Here is a 20,252-nt window from a genome sequence, read left to right as displayed (position 1 = left end):
CAACAGGTGATGTGTCACTGATAAATAGGCAAAACTGCACTGCTCTTACTGGCTCAAACACACTGTCAGTCACTGTGAAATTCTGACTACAGTTCCACTTTGAGTAAAGGTCTGCTTTAATTGGGTGTTTCTCAATACCACTGACCTTTAAAGCCTACCATGCTGAATCATACCCTGAAAGGACCATTTTACTGGAATCCTCTTCACCTCTAGATGATGTCTCCTCAAAGTTCAGGTTCAGTGCACTGTCGTCATCAGTGGTTTTTGTCAGTAGGAAAGTCAAAGTTAATTAAAATGTCATTTTGAGATTGTCAAATTATCTGACGTATGACTGGTAGTTTCCATTTTCCTGCAGTGTTTCGGAAAGTCAATTCCCTGTATGATGACTTCAGCACGGCAAAGTCCAGTTATGAGAAGAAGATTGTTTCGGTACAAGTTAACCTACAAGAGCTCGGTAAATCATCTTCTTTGTACTCGGAATGTGTGAAACCATGATGGAAACAGTGATTGGTGGTGGTGAGCGAGCTTGGCCAGGACAGTTAGCCGGACAGTTAGCCTGCTCAGGGTCAGAACTACAGCTGGCGGGAGGTTTTTAAAATATTTCATTTATATTTGTGGTAAAGGGGATCCTTGGACTTTTGACCAATTCACAACCATGGCCTATATTCATTACCTTTTATCTTGAGTTTTCTCATAGGAGTAGTGATGAGCAGAAATTTTGCATAAACATAATTCTGGATCGAAATTCACAATTACAAGGCAAAATCGTAATGCGAAATTTCAGGGAAAATTGTAGTTAATTTTGTCTGTAATTGTAATCATTCATTATTTTGCATACATTTTTGCATAATTTTCACGCAATTTATTGCAGACTAACTAGCGATTAATAGCAAAGCCCCCATACATGCTATTGCCACCAAAATTGCTAAATACATTAAGGAGAACAGTGGGTCAAAAAGTAAAAAAAAAATTTCAAAAATACCTAGTAGTTTTTGAGAAAGTCAATTTTAAACATGCAAAGGAAAAATGGTGTTTAAACCATTTGGTTTAAAAACCAATGGTTTTTAATTTTTTTGTTTTGTTTTGTTTTTTGCTATCTTTAAAAAACATTTTTTTTGTGCATTTTCTCAAAAACTACAAGGTCTTTTTAAGAAATTATTTTTTGACTTGTACCCACTATCCTCCTTAACATTTGCAGCAATTTTGGTGACAATAGCATGTATAGGGGGGGGGGGGGGGGTCTTTGCTATTCACCTCTAAAGTCAGCACACAATTTCCACAAAAAATTAAGTGAAAATTTACGCAAAATTACGAATGATTGTACAAAATCAATTGAATTTACAATTCGGAATTACGATTCTAGGCGTAATTGTGAATAGTTACACACAATTTCATGCAATTGTAATTAGTTGATTATGTTCATCACTATACAGGTGACGTTTTGACACCTTACCAATAAGAAACATCTTTCAAATCAATCCTGACATGAAAAAAAAGTTTGAGTTCTCTTCTATGTTTTTATATGCAATGTATTGATTTAATTTTTTCCCCCATTTTCGCTAAAATTCCTCTTTTACTTAACGGTTGTATGTGTCGTATGCACCTTGGGCCGTCAGTTATAGCTGAATGTAAATGGTATTATGCTGATTGAGAAATTTCTTGCTTGAAAATTCCTGGTTAAAGTTGGTTAAAGTAACCCAACTTAGATACTTACCTCAGTAGCTGGAAGCCTCTGGATGGTTCAGCATGATCCAGGGGCCTCACAGAATCTCATAGAGCCCACAGTTACAGTGCAGGGTCACTGTTCATATTCTGGCCATGCTCCTGGCCATGAATAAGTACATCTGGACTGGGCATGCACAAGTAAGGTCTGAGCATGCCCAGTAGAATGAAGTTACTCATGCACGGCCTCTGTGCATAGGTGCTGCTTCTCCTTTCTTTTTTATTCACTTCAGGTACCCTTTAAAGTACTCCCGTGCTTTAGGTTTTAGACCTGTAAAAAAAGCACCACAACACAACTCACCTACTCCTGGATCCAATCGCTGCCTTTTGCAACTTGTCAGCTCTCCTGTTCTGCCTCCATGTCCCTCGTAACTGCCGGCATCTTTACCGCAATGCTGCGGAAGAAACCTGAAAGTACTTCCGGGTCAGCATCATTACAGTGAAGATGTCGGCAGATAAGGGGGACACGGCGGCAGAACGGGAGAGCTGAGAAGGCGCAAAAGGTGGCGATCAGAGTTGTGCAGTGCTGCTTTCTTTTTTTTACAGGTCTTTAAAGATGGTACAAGGAAGAGTGATCGGGGAGGATAACTGCCATATCTTCCCCGTCCACATTTGACGTTCTAGTCTAGTCGAAGACCTCAGGGGGCACTGAACTCTGAGAGTGGTTCTGGACAGGGACGGATCAAGACCAAGTTGCGCCTGGGGCAAGGTTAGGTTTTGGCGCCTAAACTGCCATTCATTTTGCCGCCTTTTTAAGAATTCAACAAACTGCGCCTGGGGCAAGATACCCGCTTGCCCCCCCCTAGATCCGTCCCTGGTTCTGGACATATGTCGCAGCACCACTTACACAGCAGTAACTTTTTGAATCAAATCCCCTCTCAGTTCACGGGTACTTGAAGTTAAATTGAACTGCTGAATTCTACAGTTGTCAATTAAAAAAAAAAAGAAGAAAAACAAAGATTAGTGATGGAACAATTTGTCCTCCAGATGTTACATTTCACAGCTACACTATTGCAAAACTTCCACCCTAGCGTCCAGAGCCCACTGTTATAATTACTCAATGCAGAGGATGCAATCATTCAACTTCTGTGACAGTAGGCAGACACTCTCTCCCTTCTACTCATTGCAAAACATTCGTAAGTTAAAATCCCAATTCCAGGAGGAAAACAAACACTGTTTTGAATAATGCAGTAAGAAGTTGAAACCTCTTTATGGTGGTCCACTGTCCCTGAGATTTTCCATCACTTCCTGTACAAACAGAAACAGGAAATAGAGAATTGTGCCGAGGGAACAGAGATATCAAAAATTAAAAAGTTACGTACTTTTTATAGAAGACCAAGCACATGGAAAATGCAGCAAAAATATCATTTGAAATTGAGAAAAACTAGTTGCAAATGCATCACACTAATGGCCACGCAGTTTCCATCGGTTTACTTTAAAGTGTACCTGAGACTGGGGAAAATGCAGATTTTTTGTTGGAATGTGTATGCCGAGCTGCGCATACGCAGTTCCCCTGACTGGCCGAATTACCGGGCTGCTTAGTGGAGGATCCAGGCTGCCTGGGAGGACAGGGAGGGACCGATGAGCCTGAATGGGACTGGAGAAGGTCCCACATATGTATATTTTTTTCTTTTTTTTAGATCTCAGGTTTACTTTAAGGTTCAGGTGTGGGGGGATGTTAAGGTTAGCCACGGAGGGGTAGTTAAGGTTAGCTGTGGGAATAGGGATGGTTAATGTTAGCCGTGGAGGGGTGGTTGGTTCGGCATCAGTAGACGGAGGGTTTAGTGTGAGAACAGGGTCATATTTAGCTGTAATAAAATATCTGTATTTGCAGTATGAGGCTAGGTTTCCATTTATGCGAAGACGGGCCGATTCCCCGGCCACGAATTCGGATGGAATTTGGCAGCCTATAGGAGCCTATGCAGAACATCCGAATTTGTGGCCGGGGAAAAATCTGAGGCCCTGCAGCATAATCATCGCATCACCCGTCCGTATCCCATAGCTGTGCATAGCGCAGCTAGAGGGATTTGGCTGCGAGACACGTCAGAGCTGAGTCGGCATCACGTCTCACAAGACACATGCCAAGCACAGTGGAAACGAGCCCTTACTGATATTTTTGTATTGTCATTTGCACTGTAATAGTAGAATATCGCTAAATTTACCGATATTCTACTATCCACCCAAGCCAGAAATGGATTAAGAAGAAATGGGGCTTTAGGTGTGTTTGCTCCGTGCTGATTGTCACCTGGCTTTTTTAGTAAGAGTTGGTGGGGGCTAGCATCCACCAGGGCCCTAGGCTCTTTCCAGGCCCTAGGCAACTGCCTAGAATTGCCTTGTGGATGATCCAGCTCTGCCAGGGACCCATTTTTCATATATGCGGCAGTACCCATGACACAAAGACCGCAGATTCTCCAGCTGTGGCCAAAAAGGGTGAGACAACACTGCACACTAGTAAAACAACCTTATTTAGGTATGTAGACAAAGGCAGGGATGAGACTAGAAGGAGGAAAATTCCATTGAGTTTGTACCATGAAGTGCTTCTGTGCTTCTGTAGCCGGCAGTCGCGCTCACGTTTTTTTCTTGTCGTAAAAAGGATAGATTCCCTTTCAAGTTCATCTTGGAACACAGCTCTGTCCAGACTGAGGCCTCCTTGTTCTGTGAGGAGTCAGTGATGGTCAGACCAGGAATATCCCACATCCTGTTTGTGCATGGCGTCATCGCTGAGCTATAATTGGACGGAGACGGTGTGGACTGACCATGAGATCTGTACACAGGCAGGGAGAGTCAGCTGGAAATAATGATGCTAATAAACAGATGAAAGACGCCCCTCGCTGTGTGCTTTATAGCGCTAATATGTGGTCAACAAACGTGTGAGGAAAAGGGAAAAAAGCATGAATAACCGGAGATATTCACTTCTTCTCACGATTTTTCTCTTACGTGATCATTTTACACCATGGGCTTGATTAATACAATTCTGGTAGATGCGGTAATATTACAAAGTGCACGGTAATATACCCTGTGGCGAGCATGCGTAACTACCATGAGATACGGTGGTAGCATGACTGCGGTCTCCGTAATGCACGTGTTACCATAGTAGCGGCCACGTTAATGGATCACCGTGGTTGCTCTTTGAGCGCATCGGGGAATATTGCCATGCGCTTTGTAATATTACCACACACTTGTATGCACAGTAATATTACCACAATTTAATGAATCAAGTCCCTTGTCAACAAAATTCCTTTTAACGGATATGCAAGGCGAGGGAAAGAAGTTCTCCCCGCAGTGATCAGAAGCCATCGCGTATGGCTTCTGATCACATGATCGCTATGATCGTCGGCGGATCATAGTGATCACTAGTAAGAGCTGCGGCGGCAGGGGGGAAAAGAAGAGGATCCACTCACCTCCCTGCCGTTCCTGCAATGATCGGCGCTCCACACCGCTCTGGCCGGCATCTCCGCTCTCTCTTGGATGTCAGTGCTGGGTCCCAGCTTCATGACGTCATGAAGCCGTGACCCGGAACTGAGCGGCAGTAGGAGCGGTGATGCCGGCCAGAGCAGAGGGGTCCACTGCGGCTCATCGCTGGAGCCTGGGAGGTGGGTGAAGGCTTCTGCATACAGGGGGACACCTGGCCACCATGGGGGACACACTGCCAAGCATGCAACAGTGGGGATCCGGCTGCCTGACCCCCCAAACGCCCCCCCCCCCCCCGCATACAAATTAGCCTGGTCCTTAAGGGGGGTTAGCGGTTAGGCATCCGGTCCCCAAATGGTTAAAGTGAGTATGAAGTGAAAAAAAAAGATACTCACCTAAGGAGAGGGAAGGCTCTGGGTCCTGTAGCGCCTTCCCATTCCTACTACGGTCCCCACATTCAAGCCTCCAGCAGTGGGGGAAGTGAGCAGTCTCCAACCCATCAGTCGGAGACTACTAATGGGGAATTCAGCACTGGAACGTGAGGACCCTGAGAGGAACAGGATGGCTCTATAAGCAGTGTTCCCCAACCCTGTCCTAGAGGCATACCAACAGTGCATGTTTTGTGGAAAATCACAAAGGTAGGTAATCAGCTCTGCTGAGACACTAATTACCTCACCTGTGAATGTTTGTGGTTTCCTGCAAAACATACAGTTGGTGAGCCTTGAGGACTGGGTTGGGGAACTGTGCTCTATAGGACTCACAGCCTTCCCTCTCCTTAGGTGAGTATGTTTTTGTTTTTTAATAACTTCAGACTCCCTTTAACTTACCTGTGACGTTTTCCAGCCCTCTTCAGTCTATCAGGTCCCTTGCTGTAGTTCCGATTACTTCCAGTGTGCTGCTGCCCCCTTTGAATGATCTGCAAGTCGCGCTTAGTCGCCGATGTGCGACCCTGACTGTACAGCTCCTCAGCGGCACTTCTTTGGCCAGCACCTTTCATGCGCAAGAGCAGATTAAGTGGTTACGAACTATGCATGCGTAGAACGCTGTCAGCAACAGAAGTGCAATCAAGGAGGCGCTATACGTTTCTTGCGGATCATTCCCATTGCACAGCGGCACACTGGGGTGGATGGAAACCACAGTGAGGGACCTGATAGACTGTAGGTGGCTAGAAGAAGCCACAGGTGAGTTAAACTGAACTTCTTTCCCGTTGCCTCAGATATCCTTTAAGTCACCAACCAGCAAGCAAGAAAATACTATCATTTTGACAGTACTTTTTGATACCTTTTTCAAATGCCCAAGCAAAACTGATTCACCTGGGAACCTCGCAAGTCCCTGGTACACCAACACCCCTTGAGATTAAAACTTTGTTCCCCCCACCCAATAGCTTACTAACCACCCACCCATATCGCAGAGCATGGCAGCATGGCTAAAAGCAGGGATGAGCAGAAACTACGCCAGTGTGAATTTACGCATCGTAGTTCGCATCTACACATCGTAGTTCGTAGGTGGAGTTTTAAAAGTATGCTTACGAATTTATGCATAGCGAAGTACCGCTACACGTTGCTTACGCCTACTATGAGTAGTTAACATGTGTACTGTGTAAAGAACTATGCATGCGTGGAATGTACGCATAGAAGAGTTCCAGGTACAAGCAGTTACAGAAGGATTAATGCGTAAAATTTTATGCATACGGGCATAAGCATCCGCATACACTACGCTTCGCACAGCGCGTAATTGCGTATTTTAACACGTAGTCTACGAAATGCATACGAAGCGAATATTTGATTTCGAAGCCGTAGTTTAGCGAAGCGTAATTGCGTACAACTACGCGTAGTTCCAGCGTAGCAAAGTTGGCTGACTACGACCATCCCAGTATTAGAGCCAGGGACAGTCACCAGGGGTGTAACAATAGTCCCTGGGAGATTACCTGTTCTCAGCAGAGCAACACATCCTCCACTCTCCTCTTTGCAGCCGCGCCGTAAAATCTGCCCCCTTGTGGCGCCTGATACACATCACATGACATGCAGGGACGGGAGCTACAAGGAGATAGATTGTACTGCACGTCTGTATAAATGAGGGAGGATGATGTGTTGCTTTGCTGTGAATAGGTAAAGTATGACACTGGCTGCCACACTTTGCATCTCAATGCTGAAGTGGACCCCCTTAGCCCTTGGTCCCCTCTGCAGTGGTGGGTGTCACAGGGGCTATTGTTTCACCCAGGGCCGGGCCGAGGCATAGGCTGGAGAGGCTCCAGCCTCAGGGCGCAGTGTAGGAGGGGGCGCACAATTCATTCAGTTGTCATTCCTAATTGTGTATGAAGCAGAAAGAAATAAGAAAAGGGGATACATGGCAGTGACTGCAAGCCAGATAACTAGAGATTAAGGTGTTGGGGAGTTTGTGGGCCCTGTGGCGCCTCTTAGTCTAATAGCAATCAGTGTGTGACGGCTGGGGTGGGAGGGATGGAGGGGCGCACCTTGGTGTCTCAGCCTTGGGTGTGGGAGGACCTTATCCAGGCTCTGGTTTCACCCCTGGTGGCTGTCCCTGGCTCTAATACTTTTATCCATAGACCCTGAACCAGCATGCAATTTAGATGTTTCCTACTGGAGTCTAGAAAATTGAAGTAGGGATCCGTACACAGTCTTATTTTAGGAACCGTGTATGTTTATTGTACCATCATACACATACAGACATCTGATTGTAACACCGACGATCATTTCGGGGCCTATCTGGTCCCCTTTATCAAGGCTAGTGCAGACAAAGGGGACTGGATAGGCCTCAAAAGGATCGTCGTTGCTATGGTCAGATGTCTGTATGGGTAAGATGGGTCAATAAACTTACACTGTTCCTGATATAAGACAGTGTGTGGATCCCTACTTCAATTTTGTGGATTTAAATTGCTTCCGGGATCCAGAACTATCAACCACTCTTCATTCTACTTTCAATGATTCTTACTGGAGTCTGACTAGACTAGCCAAATGCTTGTTTCAGATGTGCAATTCAGATCCTACTGTAGCCATAGAGATCAGTAGTACTGCCAGCCAACTGGTAACTCTTAAAAGGAAACAAATATGGCAGCCTCCATTTGCATAACAATCACCCCTGCGACCCATGCCATCCCAGGGGGGTCCAAAGGCTTTGTGGGTCCCTCCACTTCCCTCTCCCCAATTGCAAGTGCAGCTTGTTAGCAAAAAAAAAAACCCTGTTCGCTCACAAAAACCATGTGCAGGAGTGAATGTCATTTTTTCCTGCTTCTAGATCCGGCATGGGCAAACTTGGCCCTCCAGCTGTTACGGAACTACAAGTCACACAATGCATTGCAAGAGTCTGACAGCCACAGTCATGACTCATAAAGGCAAATGCATTGTGGGACTTGTAGTTCCGTAACAGCTGGAAGGCCAAGTTTGCCCATGCCTGTTCTTTGAGGCTGCTTCACAGCAAAACACTCTCTGCTGCCATTTTCTGGCTCCCAATCACATGACCCACATGGGGTTCGGTAACCAAGGGGACCCATGCTATCATTTTTGCAGGGGAGGGGGCCCTATTAAGTCTAGTTACATCCCTGAAAGAACCAAACTACTACATCCTTAAAGGGGCACTATGGCAAAACAATTCAAATTTAAAATATGTGCAAACATATACAAATAAGAAGTACGTTTTTCCCAGAGTAAAATGAGCCATACATTACTTTTCTCCTATGTTGCTGTCACTTACAGTAGGTAATAGAAATCTGACAGAAGTGACAGGTTTTGGACTAGTCCATCTCTTCATGGGAGATTCTCAGGGATTTATTTATTTTCAAAAGCACTTAGCATTTGCTCTGTCCATCTGCCAAAAAACTGTGTAGCGAGCAGGGAGGCTGGCCAGCATCAGGGTTTAAATCCTTTTTAGGGAATATCTTTATAAAGAACCAAAGACTTGCTGAGAATCCCCTATGAAGAGATGGACTAGTCCAAAACCTGTCACTTCTGTCAGATTTCTACTACCTACTGTAAGTGACAGCAACATAGGAGAAAAGTAATTTATGGCTCACTTTACTCTGGAAAAACCATACTTCTTATTTGTATATGTTTGCACATATTTTAAATTTTACAGTTTTTCACCAGTGCCCCTTTAATTACCTATTGGGCCCTTTTCCACTAGCAATCGCTAGCGTTCACGCTGAACGCTAGCGATTGCTGAATCGCAATTACCGGCGATTCCCCGACGTTCGCGGCCGCGATTTTGCTATGCTATGCACTGCATAGCAAAATCGCGGCAAATATCGCTCCGCCGCGCATTCGCGTTCCCGGCAAAAACGAATCGCGGTAGTGGAAATGACCTACCGCGATTCCTATGTTAAAAAGCAAACCGTAGTGATTGTAAAATCGCTAGCGGTTTGCGTTTTTGCGATTCAGCCAGCGCTGGTGGAAAAGGGCCCTTAGGCCTGTACATAATCATTTCCCTCTCTAGGATTCTGTTTATGACCCCTCCCCCTCCCCTCCAATGGTACAATTGGTAAGTTCACATGGTTGCTTTGACAGCATTCATTGAGAACAGCCTATCTATAAACCTAGACAGCAGGACCTGCACAGCATCAGGACACCACTGCTGAGGGCCTGAGCGCTCCTGCCTTCCTTCTCTCCTCACCCTGGCTGTTTTGGCTGCTGTGTCCAGACGCAAGCCACAGCGGGATGTCATTTGAGAAAGGGAACAACGTAGTTTTCATTGAAGTGGCAGCACTGCGTAAGCAATAATGATGTCAGTATGCTTGCTGCTACAGCTGTTCCTCCCGTATCCCAACTGGTGTGTGGTATTGGTTTACCCCAAAGGTATTTCATAAGTGACAGCAATGTAGGGAAAAAGTTAATTCATAGTGCTTTTCACTCTGGGAGAATTGCATTTTTTATGAAACGATTTTAAAAATTTTTTATAGTGGTTATTTAAAGAAAAACTGAAGCAAAAAAATAATAATAAATAAATAAAAGTCCGATAATTATCTATGGAGAGGAAAGGCTCTGGATCCTATAGGGCCGGACTTTGGACATTCCTGCTCTGGACTATTCAGATCCTTCCCTCCACTGAGATAAATTTCTGTCTTTTGTATTTGTTTTTCTAAATTCGGCCTATAAATGATATCATCCTGATTCAAAGCTTCTTACGTTAAAGGAAACATCAGAGGGGAAAAAAAACAAGATCTTCTTACCTGGGGATTCCTCCAGCCTCTGGCAGCCTATTTGTCTCTCGCCGCAGCTTCGCTCTCTGCCGGTGGCTCCTGGTCCCCTCTGTTGCAGATGCAAACCTCACAAGGTCGGCATCTTCTGCACCTGCGTGAGTGTGCGGCCACACCGCTCATGGTCACGTTCCCGTCGCCGGGACCTCTGCGCCTGCGCAGGATGCTCCGGGCTATGTGAGCACGGTGGTGAACGCGCTCACGCAGGTGCAGAAGATGCCGCTCGGCCTCTGCAACGGAGGGGACCCCGAGCCACCTGCTGGGAGCAGAGCTGCAGAGAAGGACACATAGGCTGCCAGGGGCTGGAGAAAGCCCCAGGTAAGTAGGTCTCTTTTTATTTTTAAGTTCGGATGTTTCCTTTAAAGTGGACCTGAACTCTTGCACAAGACAGAAGAAAAACATAGAGAAATGTTCTCTGTGTGTATTTAGAGTTTAGCCGGTCCAATTCCCCCTCATTTGTGTTTAATCACAAGTTGTAATTTGATCTTCCCACGTGTCACATGACTGCCACGGCAGATAAGCTCATTTGTTAACGCTATGTCTGCTTTCATGAAAGCAAGAAGAAGATACACTGCAGATTTATTGCAGGATTTGTATCAGCTGTAACAAAGAAATGTTTTTCTTTAAAGGTTATTATGCTGTTGTGTATCTTTTAGAGCAGAGAGGAAGTTCTGAGTTCAGGTCCGCTTTAACAAATGGTTTACGATACTCTGCTTACTACAACATTCTTCTCTTAGTTATCTAAAACCAAAGCGATACATATTTAATTACTTTATTCATATCACTTTTGACCCAATTTTAATAAACATGTTTTCTTGGTCATTAGACATGAAAAATGTTGGAAACTGCTCCTACTGTCATGATGCCAATTACCTGAACCAGGAAATCAAGAGACTTCATGGAGAATTGGAAGAGGTCCAGAAGATGCTTTCAGCCCAGGAGGGGCAGCTGGACAAAACAACTGAGAATCAGCAGTTCCTTCTGACAACCAATGACAGGATGGACAACCAAATCGAGAAAAGCAACTTCTCCCTCCAACAGATCAATCAGACTTTAGGAATCTTTCTGTCGCAGGTGAAGGGGTGGCAGACGGCAGCAGCTGACCTGGACACCTCGGTAAAGAACCTGGTGCAGGAGAGATACGACATAAATGCTGCCGTACAACAGATTAATTTTACTTTGGGTCAGACATCGGAGTGGGTACAAGTTATCCAAAGGAAGACCGATGAGGAGACACTGACTTTGCAAAAAATTGTGTCTGACTGGCAGAATTATAGCAAAGTTTATGGTGGGTTCAAGTCAACGTCAGCCAAAACCATTGACTTGGTGAGGAACCTTCAGAGTACCATCGCTGCCACTACCCAACGGATCACCCTCAACACAGAGGTCACGCATGACTTGGTCCTACAAGTTATGGGTCTTCAGTTTCAGCTGGACAACATCACTGGTTTCATTGATGACCACGAGGAAAACATGGCAGACCTCCAGTACCATTCGAAATACACACAGAACCGAACGGTTGAGCGGTTTGAGAGCCTGGAGGGCAGGATGTTTTCCCATGAAACAGAGATTGGCACTATATTCACCAATATCAATGCTACAGATAACCATGTGCACAGTATGTTGAAATACCTAGATGACGTGCGGCTGTCTTGTACCCATGGGTTCAATTCTCATGCCGAGGAATTATATGTACTTAACAAGTCGATCAGTTTGGTGCAGGGCACCACGGATCTGCTCAGAGAGAGGTTCAGCTTGATGAATGCTCGGCTAGATTTTGATATACAGAATCTATCGATGATCATGCAGGAAATGAAATTGGTGGACACAATGCATGGAGATATCCTCCAGAAGGTCACCATTGTGCAAGGTAAGATGTAAACTTTTCCTCCACCCCAAAGCTGATATTTTAATGAATAAATTGCTATCTGCCTTCTTGGGTCTTTTGGAAATTCTGATAGTCAAATACCCCAGCAGGGATTATAAAGTCTCATACATGCTTGAGATTTGCCTGGCAGGGATCGGGACATGAACCCTTTGGTGAAAGTGCATTGCCAAGGCTATACAGACATGTCTATAGGCTTTAGGCTAGCAACTTGTTCTTTGACTATGGAAGGGGTGGATAATCGGCACATAACAGAGGGGGCAGAGTGAGGAATCAGGTGAGATGATCGGCATCTTTACTCTCACACCGATATATGTATGCCACTGTGGTGACCCCCACAGCTAGTGGGACCATCTACTGGAAGTCTTGTAACAAGTGCATCCATTATAAGCCCCCACCCCTTATCGAAAAGAAGCTAAAGAACGAAAATTAAATACTTATAGACCTAATAAATAAAACCCTGGGGCGAGATTTGAGAAGGACTTGGTGCTACCCTACAACCTTGCTTCAGCTTCTTCCCTGGGGCTTTCTCTTTTAAGAGGCTTCCAAGAACGGAACCTGATAGTAGGTGATAACTTAACTCTATGGTAGAGGTACCGGTACACGGTACACGTTTAAGCTTTGCTCTGCTAAACGCCCCAAACTATCCTTTATAGGTCATCCTGACTTCCCCCTTGCATCTCTAGATCATTTGCATTTTTTCGAATGGTGGGTTGCTAACGCTTACACTACCTCAAACTATTTTTAGGTGTCAAATTTATCACCTTCGAATTGTTACAGTTTAATGGAGATACTCCACCCTCGGAACGCTATCACCTACTGCCAGATTAGGCACTTTTTTACCCGAAAGCCTAGCTCTGAAGGTTAACTGAACAGTACATCCTATGAGAACCTCTACTTGGCCGCCACTCTAGCTACTGATGTAATCTCACAATTATATTCCCATATGATTAGGTTGTCACATGAACAAAAAACTAAACAGATCATGCTAGAATTATTGCAAATACTTTCTATTTTAAGAAAGCAAACTTTTGTTTTCCATAGCATTTTAGCAAGGGGGATTTTTGGACCATTGTAATCCCTTACACACTCCAATGAGTTCTGGGTCACCATGAGCTTGCTGGGTACTCTATATCTCTGGGTGTTTCAAGTTCTACCCCATAGAGACGATGGAGATAGATGCCCAACATGTGCTACTATTTGCCCCTAACTCTAAAGTCCCAAAAAGATGGCGATGTATTTATTATGTTTTTGGGTGTTCTATCCTATGGGCAATTGCTAGTCACTGGCCTTCCTCTAACGGATTTTATCCATCACACTTTGCAAAATGCTATGCTTGGCCTATTGCTATAATGTAGAGTATTACTGGTAGGGGATAATAAGGCCCGGAATGGATTGGACCATGATGTAAGGACCACTTTGCTTTACTTTTTCTTTTTGGCTGTTTTTATACCTGGCCAATGCGTTTGCAGTGCGATGCTCCGCCCCTTCACATCGCACCGCAACACACAAACAATCATTCATATGATCCTGTGGCAGAGTGTGCTGACAGAGTCATATGCATAGCCCTGCATGCCCCCCACATGCCCTTGGCTGCCCGTCTCCACCCCTTCCCCCAGCGGTGTGCTCCCTGCGGGACAGGAGGTACGTCACTGGGATTCCCAAGCTCCCTGTCATATTTGCATAGTTCTGGGCATGTGTGCCGCACCACCACCACCGTGTTTAGAATGTATGCTTTGTCCATTGACTTACATTACTTCCGCCGCTGCATCGCCGAGGAAGTCTGACAATAACGCACTGTTGACTTTGCAATGACTGGGCGGCAAATTGGGAACTTCCTGCACGACGGGATGCAACGGAGTTACTGTGCTAGGCCCCATAGACTTTCATTTCTGTTGCATTACCCTGCGTGCAGAATGGATAACGCAACACAATGAAAACGGCCTAGTGTAAAGGGGCCGGAAGGAAGGCAGAACACAACTGTATGTAAGATAGCTGTGCATTTTCTATGCGTTTTCAAACATGCGTGTTTTTTTTATAAACGCAGGAAATGTTGCATAATATTCAAAACGCATCGAAAACGCACATAATGAAAGTCAATTGGAATGCAATGGTATGCGTTTTTCATGCATTTTCCATGCATTTTTATATGCGGTTTTTTTATTGTTTTGTGATGTAATTCTGCTTCCTGTTGTCTTCCTAGTGATAAGCATAAAATGCAATTGAAAAATGCATGCAAAACGCCTCTGCGGAAAAAAAAAACGATAATGCAAACTCAGTAAAAATGCATTAAAAACGCACTAAAAACACACACAAAAAACCCCTGCACATGACAAAAAACACAACCTTTCACGCTCTGTTATGTGTGCACCCAGCCTCAAAGAAAGAGAAGCCTCTGGCCGGACCCTCTAGAACTTGTTTCCACTCTCCTCTTTGTACACGTGCAGTCAGAACAAGTGGCTTCAGCTTACTGAGTAAGCACCGCTGTATTTGCGCAGGCACAGCATGGCCAAGCACATGTTTGAAGAGAAGCATGGCCACAATAACATATCTAGGGCCGCCATCAGAGATTTTGGGGCCCCTCACACATTATCAGGCCTGAGCCCCACCTCCCTGGGCCCACCCACTGGTTGCTATGCCCGCCCACTAGCCACTCCACCCGTATCCGTGCGCGAAGTTCGCTGCGGCGAAAAATGTGCATGGCTCTGACACTGAAGAAAGCCGCATGCACAGCGTGATGCGGCAAAAAGTGGGCGCGACCATGGCATGTTGTGGGTGTAGCCAAATACTAGCAAAATACAGGTAGTCCCCAGTTAACAAATAAGATAGGGACTTGTAGGTTCGTTCTTACCCTTTATCCGTTCTCTTTGTCCCCCTCTATTCTTCCTGTGCCTCTTTTGTGTCCCTCTGTGTGACCTCATGTTTCCGTCTCATCTGTTTTCTCCCTGTGCCTCTTTTGCCCACCTCTGTTACCCCTGTGCCTCTTTTATCCCCCTGTGTTACCTCTTTCCCCCTTCTTTCTCAGCTCGTCCCCCTGCCCTAGTCAGGTATAGGTGCCCCCAGTATAGGTATCCAGGCATAGGTGCCCCCAGTAGATGTAGCCAGGTATATATTCCCCCGGTATAAGTAGCCAGCTATAGGTGGTGCCCCAGTATAGGTAGCCTGGTGTAGATGCCCCCAGTATAGGTAGCTTGGTATAGCTGGTGCCCCAGTATAGGCCAGCAAGATACTGGTGCCCCCAGTATAGGTATTCAACTATAGGTGGTGCCCTGGTATAGGTAGCCTGGTATAGTTGCCCCCAGTATAGATAGCCTGGTATGGGTGGTGCACCAGTATAGGTTAGCCAGGTACAGGTGCCCCAGAATAGGTAGCAAGCTATAGATGCCCCAGTATAAGTAGCCAAGTATTGGTGGTGCCCCAGTATAGGTAGCTAGGTATAGGTGGTTCCAGCCCCAGTATAGGTAGCCAGGTATAGGTGGTGCCCCAGTATAGGTAGCTAGGTATAGGTGGTGCCCCAGTGCCTCATCTGCTCCCCACTGATGTCACTCTTCTCTCTGTAACGCTTTGTGCTGGTAAGTGAGCCACAGGCCCGCAGTCAGCACATGCAGCCCTTCCAGCGCTTGGGGGGGGAGGGGCAGAAGCCCCTCACTGCAGTGTCAGTTGTCCCCCCCTTATGGCTGCCCTGAACATATCCGACACACTCTTGGCAACGGTGGGGGCCAGGAGAACATGGAAAGCCTCTGCTGGATCCAGAGGCTTCCCTCTTCTTAGGTACATACCTCATTTTTACCCCTTAGATTCGCCTCGGTAACACTTTGAAGTGTGGCCATCCTAACTTCCTCCACCAATAATAAGTGTAGCCACAACAACGCCCAGAAGTGAGGCTCTTGGATTGGAGAGAGGGTAAGAGGTTGGGGCCCCTCCACTGCACTGGGTCTTCTTGCGGCTACACAGGCTGCTCCACCACCAGCAGTTATGTCTCTCTGTAGTGGCTTCATTAATGAGTTCTGAAAACACGGCGGTGCTCAGCTTATTTTTCAAAGAGCGCCATAGGAGCTGTTTTATGAGCTTCTTGTAAATTTTAAAAAGTCTATAAAGAGTGAATTTAAAGTCTCCACAGAGTAGGTGAAGTAAACAGCCTTCAGATATTTTTTAAATCGTGTTTTCTGACCACCTTCACCGGGACTTGCTAAAGGAAATGTTGTAATACACGCCTGTTCATACACAAAGCCAGGTTTTCATGCAGGGGCGCAACTACAAATCATGGGCGCCCCAGCAAAACTTTGACGGGCCAGGGGCGTAGCAATAGGGGGTGCAGAGGTTGCAACCGCATCGGGGCCCCCCTCAACCACAGTATTAGCTCTTTATTGTTCCTGTGCTCTTAATAATTACTGCTATAGATACTTTGAATAGTGGTAATCATTAACAAACTGTTCCCCATCCCCTTCTGGGGATGGGGAACAGTGGCTGGATAGTGTAATGGTTAAGGGCTCTGCCTCTGACACAGGAGACCTGGGTTCAAATCTCGGCTCTGCCTGTTCAGTAAGCCAGCACCTATTTCAGTAAGGAGTTTCTTGGGCAAGTCTCCTTAACTCTGCTACTGCCTACTGAGTGCGCTCTTGTGGCTGCCTCGCAAGCGCTTTGAGTCCGACAGGAGAAAGGCGCAATACAAATATACAAATACTGCCATTCTTGCACCTCTGACACTGTAATTGCAAATGGCAGGTTTTGGCGCACCGTATCAATTGTTATGTACAGAGTGATTGGGGGGCCCCACTTTAAAACTTGCATCGGGGCCCACAGCTCCTTAGCTACGCCACTGGACGGGGCCCCCAATGTTTACACCCCTTTCCTTTCCTCCCCTTGTGACCCTCCCAGCCAACTTGCAAGGGTCACAAAACAATTGTGGGCATTATAATCTTAAAGAGACTCTGTAACAAAAAAAAGTGTCTCTGGGGGTTACTCACCTCGGTAGGGGGAAGCCTCTGGATTCTATTGAGGCTTCTCCCGTCCTCCTCCGTCCCACGAGAGTCTTGCTGCAGCCCACGGAACGCACAGCCGACAATTTGTCCGGCTGTGCAATATTTACCTTTCCTGGCTCCAGCGGGGGTGCTGTTGCGGCTATCCACTCGGAAATAGGCAGAAATAGCCGATCTCTGACTGGCCTGCTCTACTACGCAGTCGCAGTAGACTTGCGCAGGCTGACAGCGATCGGCTATTTCCGCCTATCTCCGAGCGGATAGCCGAAACTGCGCCTGCACTGGAGCCGGGAAGGTAAATATTTACATCCCCGCTGTTCGGAGGGTCAGAGCGAGACCACCGTGGGACACAGGAGGACGGGGGAAGCCTCGATAGGACCCGGAGGCTTCCCCCAGGGGAACTTTTTTTTGTTACAGAGTTTCTTTAACACCCATAACAAGTGTGGCCACAAAAACATGTGAACTGGAGGATGGACACCTTTATATACCCCTTTCATGCCAGACTGAATGCTCAGTCGGGGATTTTATCAGGGCTGTTTAGAAGCAAGCTGAACAGTTAAAAATGAAACAGAGAGCAGGGTAGGTGTTTTCTCTAATGTTCCCACTGATATATATGGTAAAATGCTTCGTCTTTGGTTCACTTTAAACTGCTGCTCAGGAAATGCGGTTGAAAACAAAGAAAACCCTGAGAATCCCCCATGACGAGATGGACTGGCCCAAAACCAGTCGGTTCTGTCAGATATTAACTGCCTATATTTTTTTGCGATAGTGGTCCTTTAAAGGATACCCGAACTGACATGTGACATGAGGAGATAGAAATGTGTATGTACAGTGCCTAGCACACAAATAACTATGCTGTGTTCCTTTTTTCTTTCTCTGCCTGAAAGAGTTAAATATCAGGTATGCAAGTGGTGGACTCAGTCCTGACTCAGACAGGAAGTGACTACAGTGTGACCCTCACTGATAAGAAATCCCAACTATAAAACACTTTCCTAGCAGAAAATGGCTTCTGAGAGCAAGAAAGAGGTAAAAAGGGGAATTTCTTATCAGTAAGGGTCACACTGTAGTCACTTCCTGTCTGAATCACGACTGAGTCAGCCACTTGCATACCTGATATTTAACTCTTTCAGGCAGAGAAAGAAAAAAGGAACACAGCATAGTTATTTGTGTGCTAGGCACTGTACATACACATCTATCTCATCATGTCACATGTCAGTTCGGGTATCCTTTAAGCTCACCCAAAGGACCACAAGGGGGGGGGGGTGCAAATTCTACTACTTTGTCCTATTACATCATCCATCTTTGACCTGCTCTTTGCTATGGTAACTTTCAAATTGACTTTATCTTTCCAATATTTTGGCTATTTATGGTCAGACTTAGAGAACTGAGATCCTAAACCATTTGTGCTACATTAACTATCAGCGTGTATTTTATCATGCCTGTAATGAATTCCACATACACAGTGCAGCTGTAAATCCATACCACACACTATATCCCCCAGCATGGAACATAAAACTATCCTTCATAGCTCCATGTGGCTGGACACACCCTCAGCACAGGATGCCTTGTCACGCACATGGCCAGATATTACCACATACATTACATATTTCTGTGTGCTGTAGAGCCTGTTTTTGTATTGTGAGTGGGTGAGGGGATGTTGTCATTTTTATTTTAGAGATTATTGATTGTTGTCCTCGTGTAAATGTGTATTTTTTAACATTAAATTATATTTTATATTTTTGTTTATTAACATTTAGCAGCCAAATTATTTAGAGGCTTGCAAGTGCTCCAGGCCAATTTATTTGAGCACATGTTTTTATTTCTTATTTGTTACATTCCCTGCTTGTAATTAGTACTGCTGTAATGTCTATTTATGGCCACTTGACACTAGAGGGCAGCGTGAGACTATAACAGAGGACTTCTGCTTTCAGTTCCTATATTTTCTGCTCAGTAGAGAGGGATCAAAGCATTCCAAGAATTTACAGCACACGAGTTCTGATGACTGAAGGACAAGCAGTGCACTTATCTCAAATGAGATATGTAACGATCGGTGTCAACACACAGAGAGAATCTGATTATTGGTGATCTGCAGTATCACCAAGAATGCAGATATATACCTGATTATGGATGATCTGCAGAATCACCAATAATACAGATATAGTACTAACCTCTGGACACCTGATAAAGTGTAAGTGTTTGGTGCAACAGTATATGAGCCTGGACCACCTGAGGAGCGGGTGACCCTAGACCATATAACAAGTATCTCCTAGTCAGGGTTGGAGATAACCAGAGAGCCAGTGATTCCCTGAACTGATGGGAGTCAGACTCTACTGCAGTCAAAGGACTCCTATGAGATAGAGTCCCTGACTGGATTGCAGAGAGGTCCCTCTGAGGGACAGGGAGTCCCTGCAGCTACTGGACACCCCGCCGGAGAGGTGTCACAGGTAGAAGGGTCGGCCAGGCCGGGTCGGCAACACACGAGCAGATAAGGTACAGAGACAGAAGGCTGATTCGGTAACCAGGGACAGGCAGGGTTGGCAACAGGTAATCAGATATGCGTAGGTACCGAATCAGAGAGCAGGAGAAGGGTCAAGAGAGCAATAGGTCATAACAGATATCAAGCAGAGGCCTAGTCTAGAGTGTGAGGTCCGTGGTCTCAACACCCAGGAACTGGTCTAAAGAATAACACAGCAATGACACAGTATCCCTAATCTTGGGTGTGAGGTCCGTGGTCTCAACACCCTGGAACTGGTCTAAAGTATAACACAGTAATAACACAGTAATCTGGCTAAGTGTGAATTCCCAGGTCCACCTGGTTCTAACACACTATGAGATCTGACTATGGTCTGAGTGCTAACACATAAGCATTTACAACGGCAGACAACCGGCAACTGACAGGCAAGATGTATATATAGCAGAGCGCTCCTCAGCGCCGCCCAGTCCTATTCAGCCAATCACCTACTGTGCTGCGATCAGATGATCGTCCTGATCAGCTGATCCCTCTCCTATTGGCATGAAGGGCCTGCCTGCTAGCGCGCGCGCGCGT

General features: G+C 45.7%; 1 protein-coding gene across 2 annotated transcripts in view; it reads left to right on the top strand.

Annotated features, from left to right (window-relative positions):
* Positions 1-20,252, top strand: part of SCARA3 (scavenger receptor class A member 3) — a 72,544-nt gene that overhangs the window by 26,690 nt on the left and 25,602 nt on the right. For both annotated transcript variants that reach the window (XM_068280116.1, XM_068280115.1), the window contains 2 exons: positions 356-454; positions 11,169-12,212. In XM_068280116.1, the coding sequence (XP_068136217.1) occupies positions 356-454; positions 11,169-12,212 (1,143 nt within the window). The remainder of the gene's footprint in view (positions 1-355; positions 455-11,168; positions 12,213-20,252) is intronic.

Source organism: Hyperolius riggenbachi, chromosome 4, assembly GCF_040937935.1.
Source record: "Hyperolius riggenbachi isolate aHypRig1 chromosome 4, aHypRig1.pri, whole genome shotgun sequence".
In the NCBI taxonomy this organism is placed as follows: Eukaryota; Metazoa; Chordata; class Amphibia; order Anura; family Hyperoliidae; genus Hyperolius; species Hyperolius riggenbachi.
Note: the sequence above shows the minus strand (reverse complement) of the source record. Positions and strands in the feature narration are given on the sequence as shown.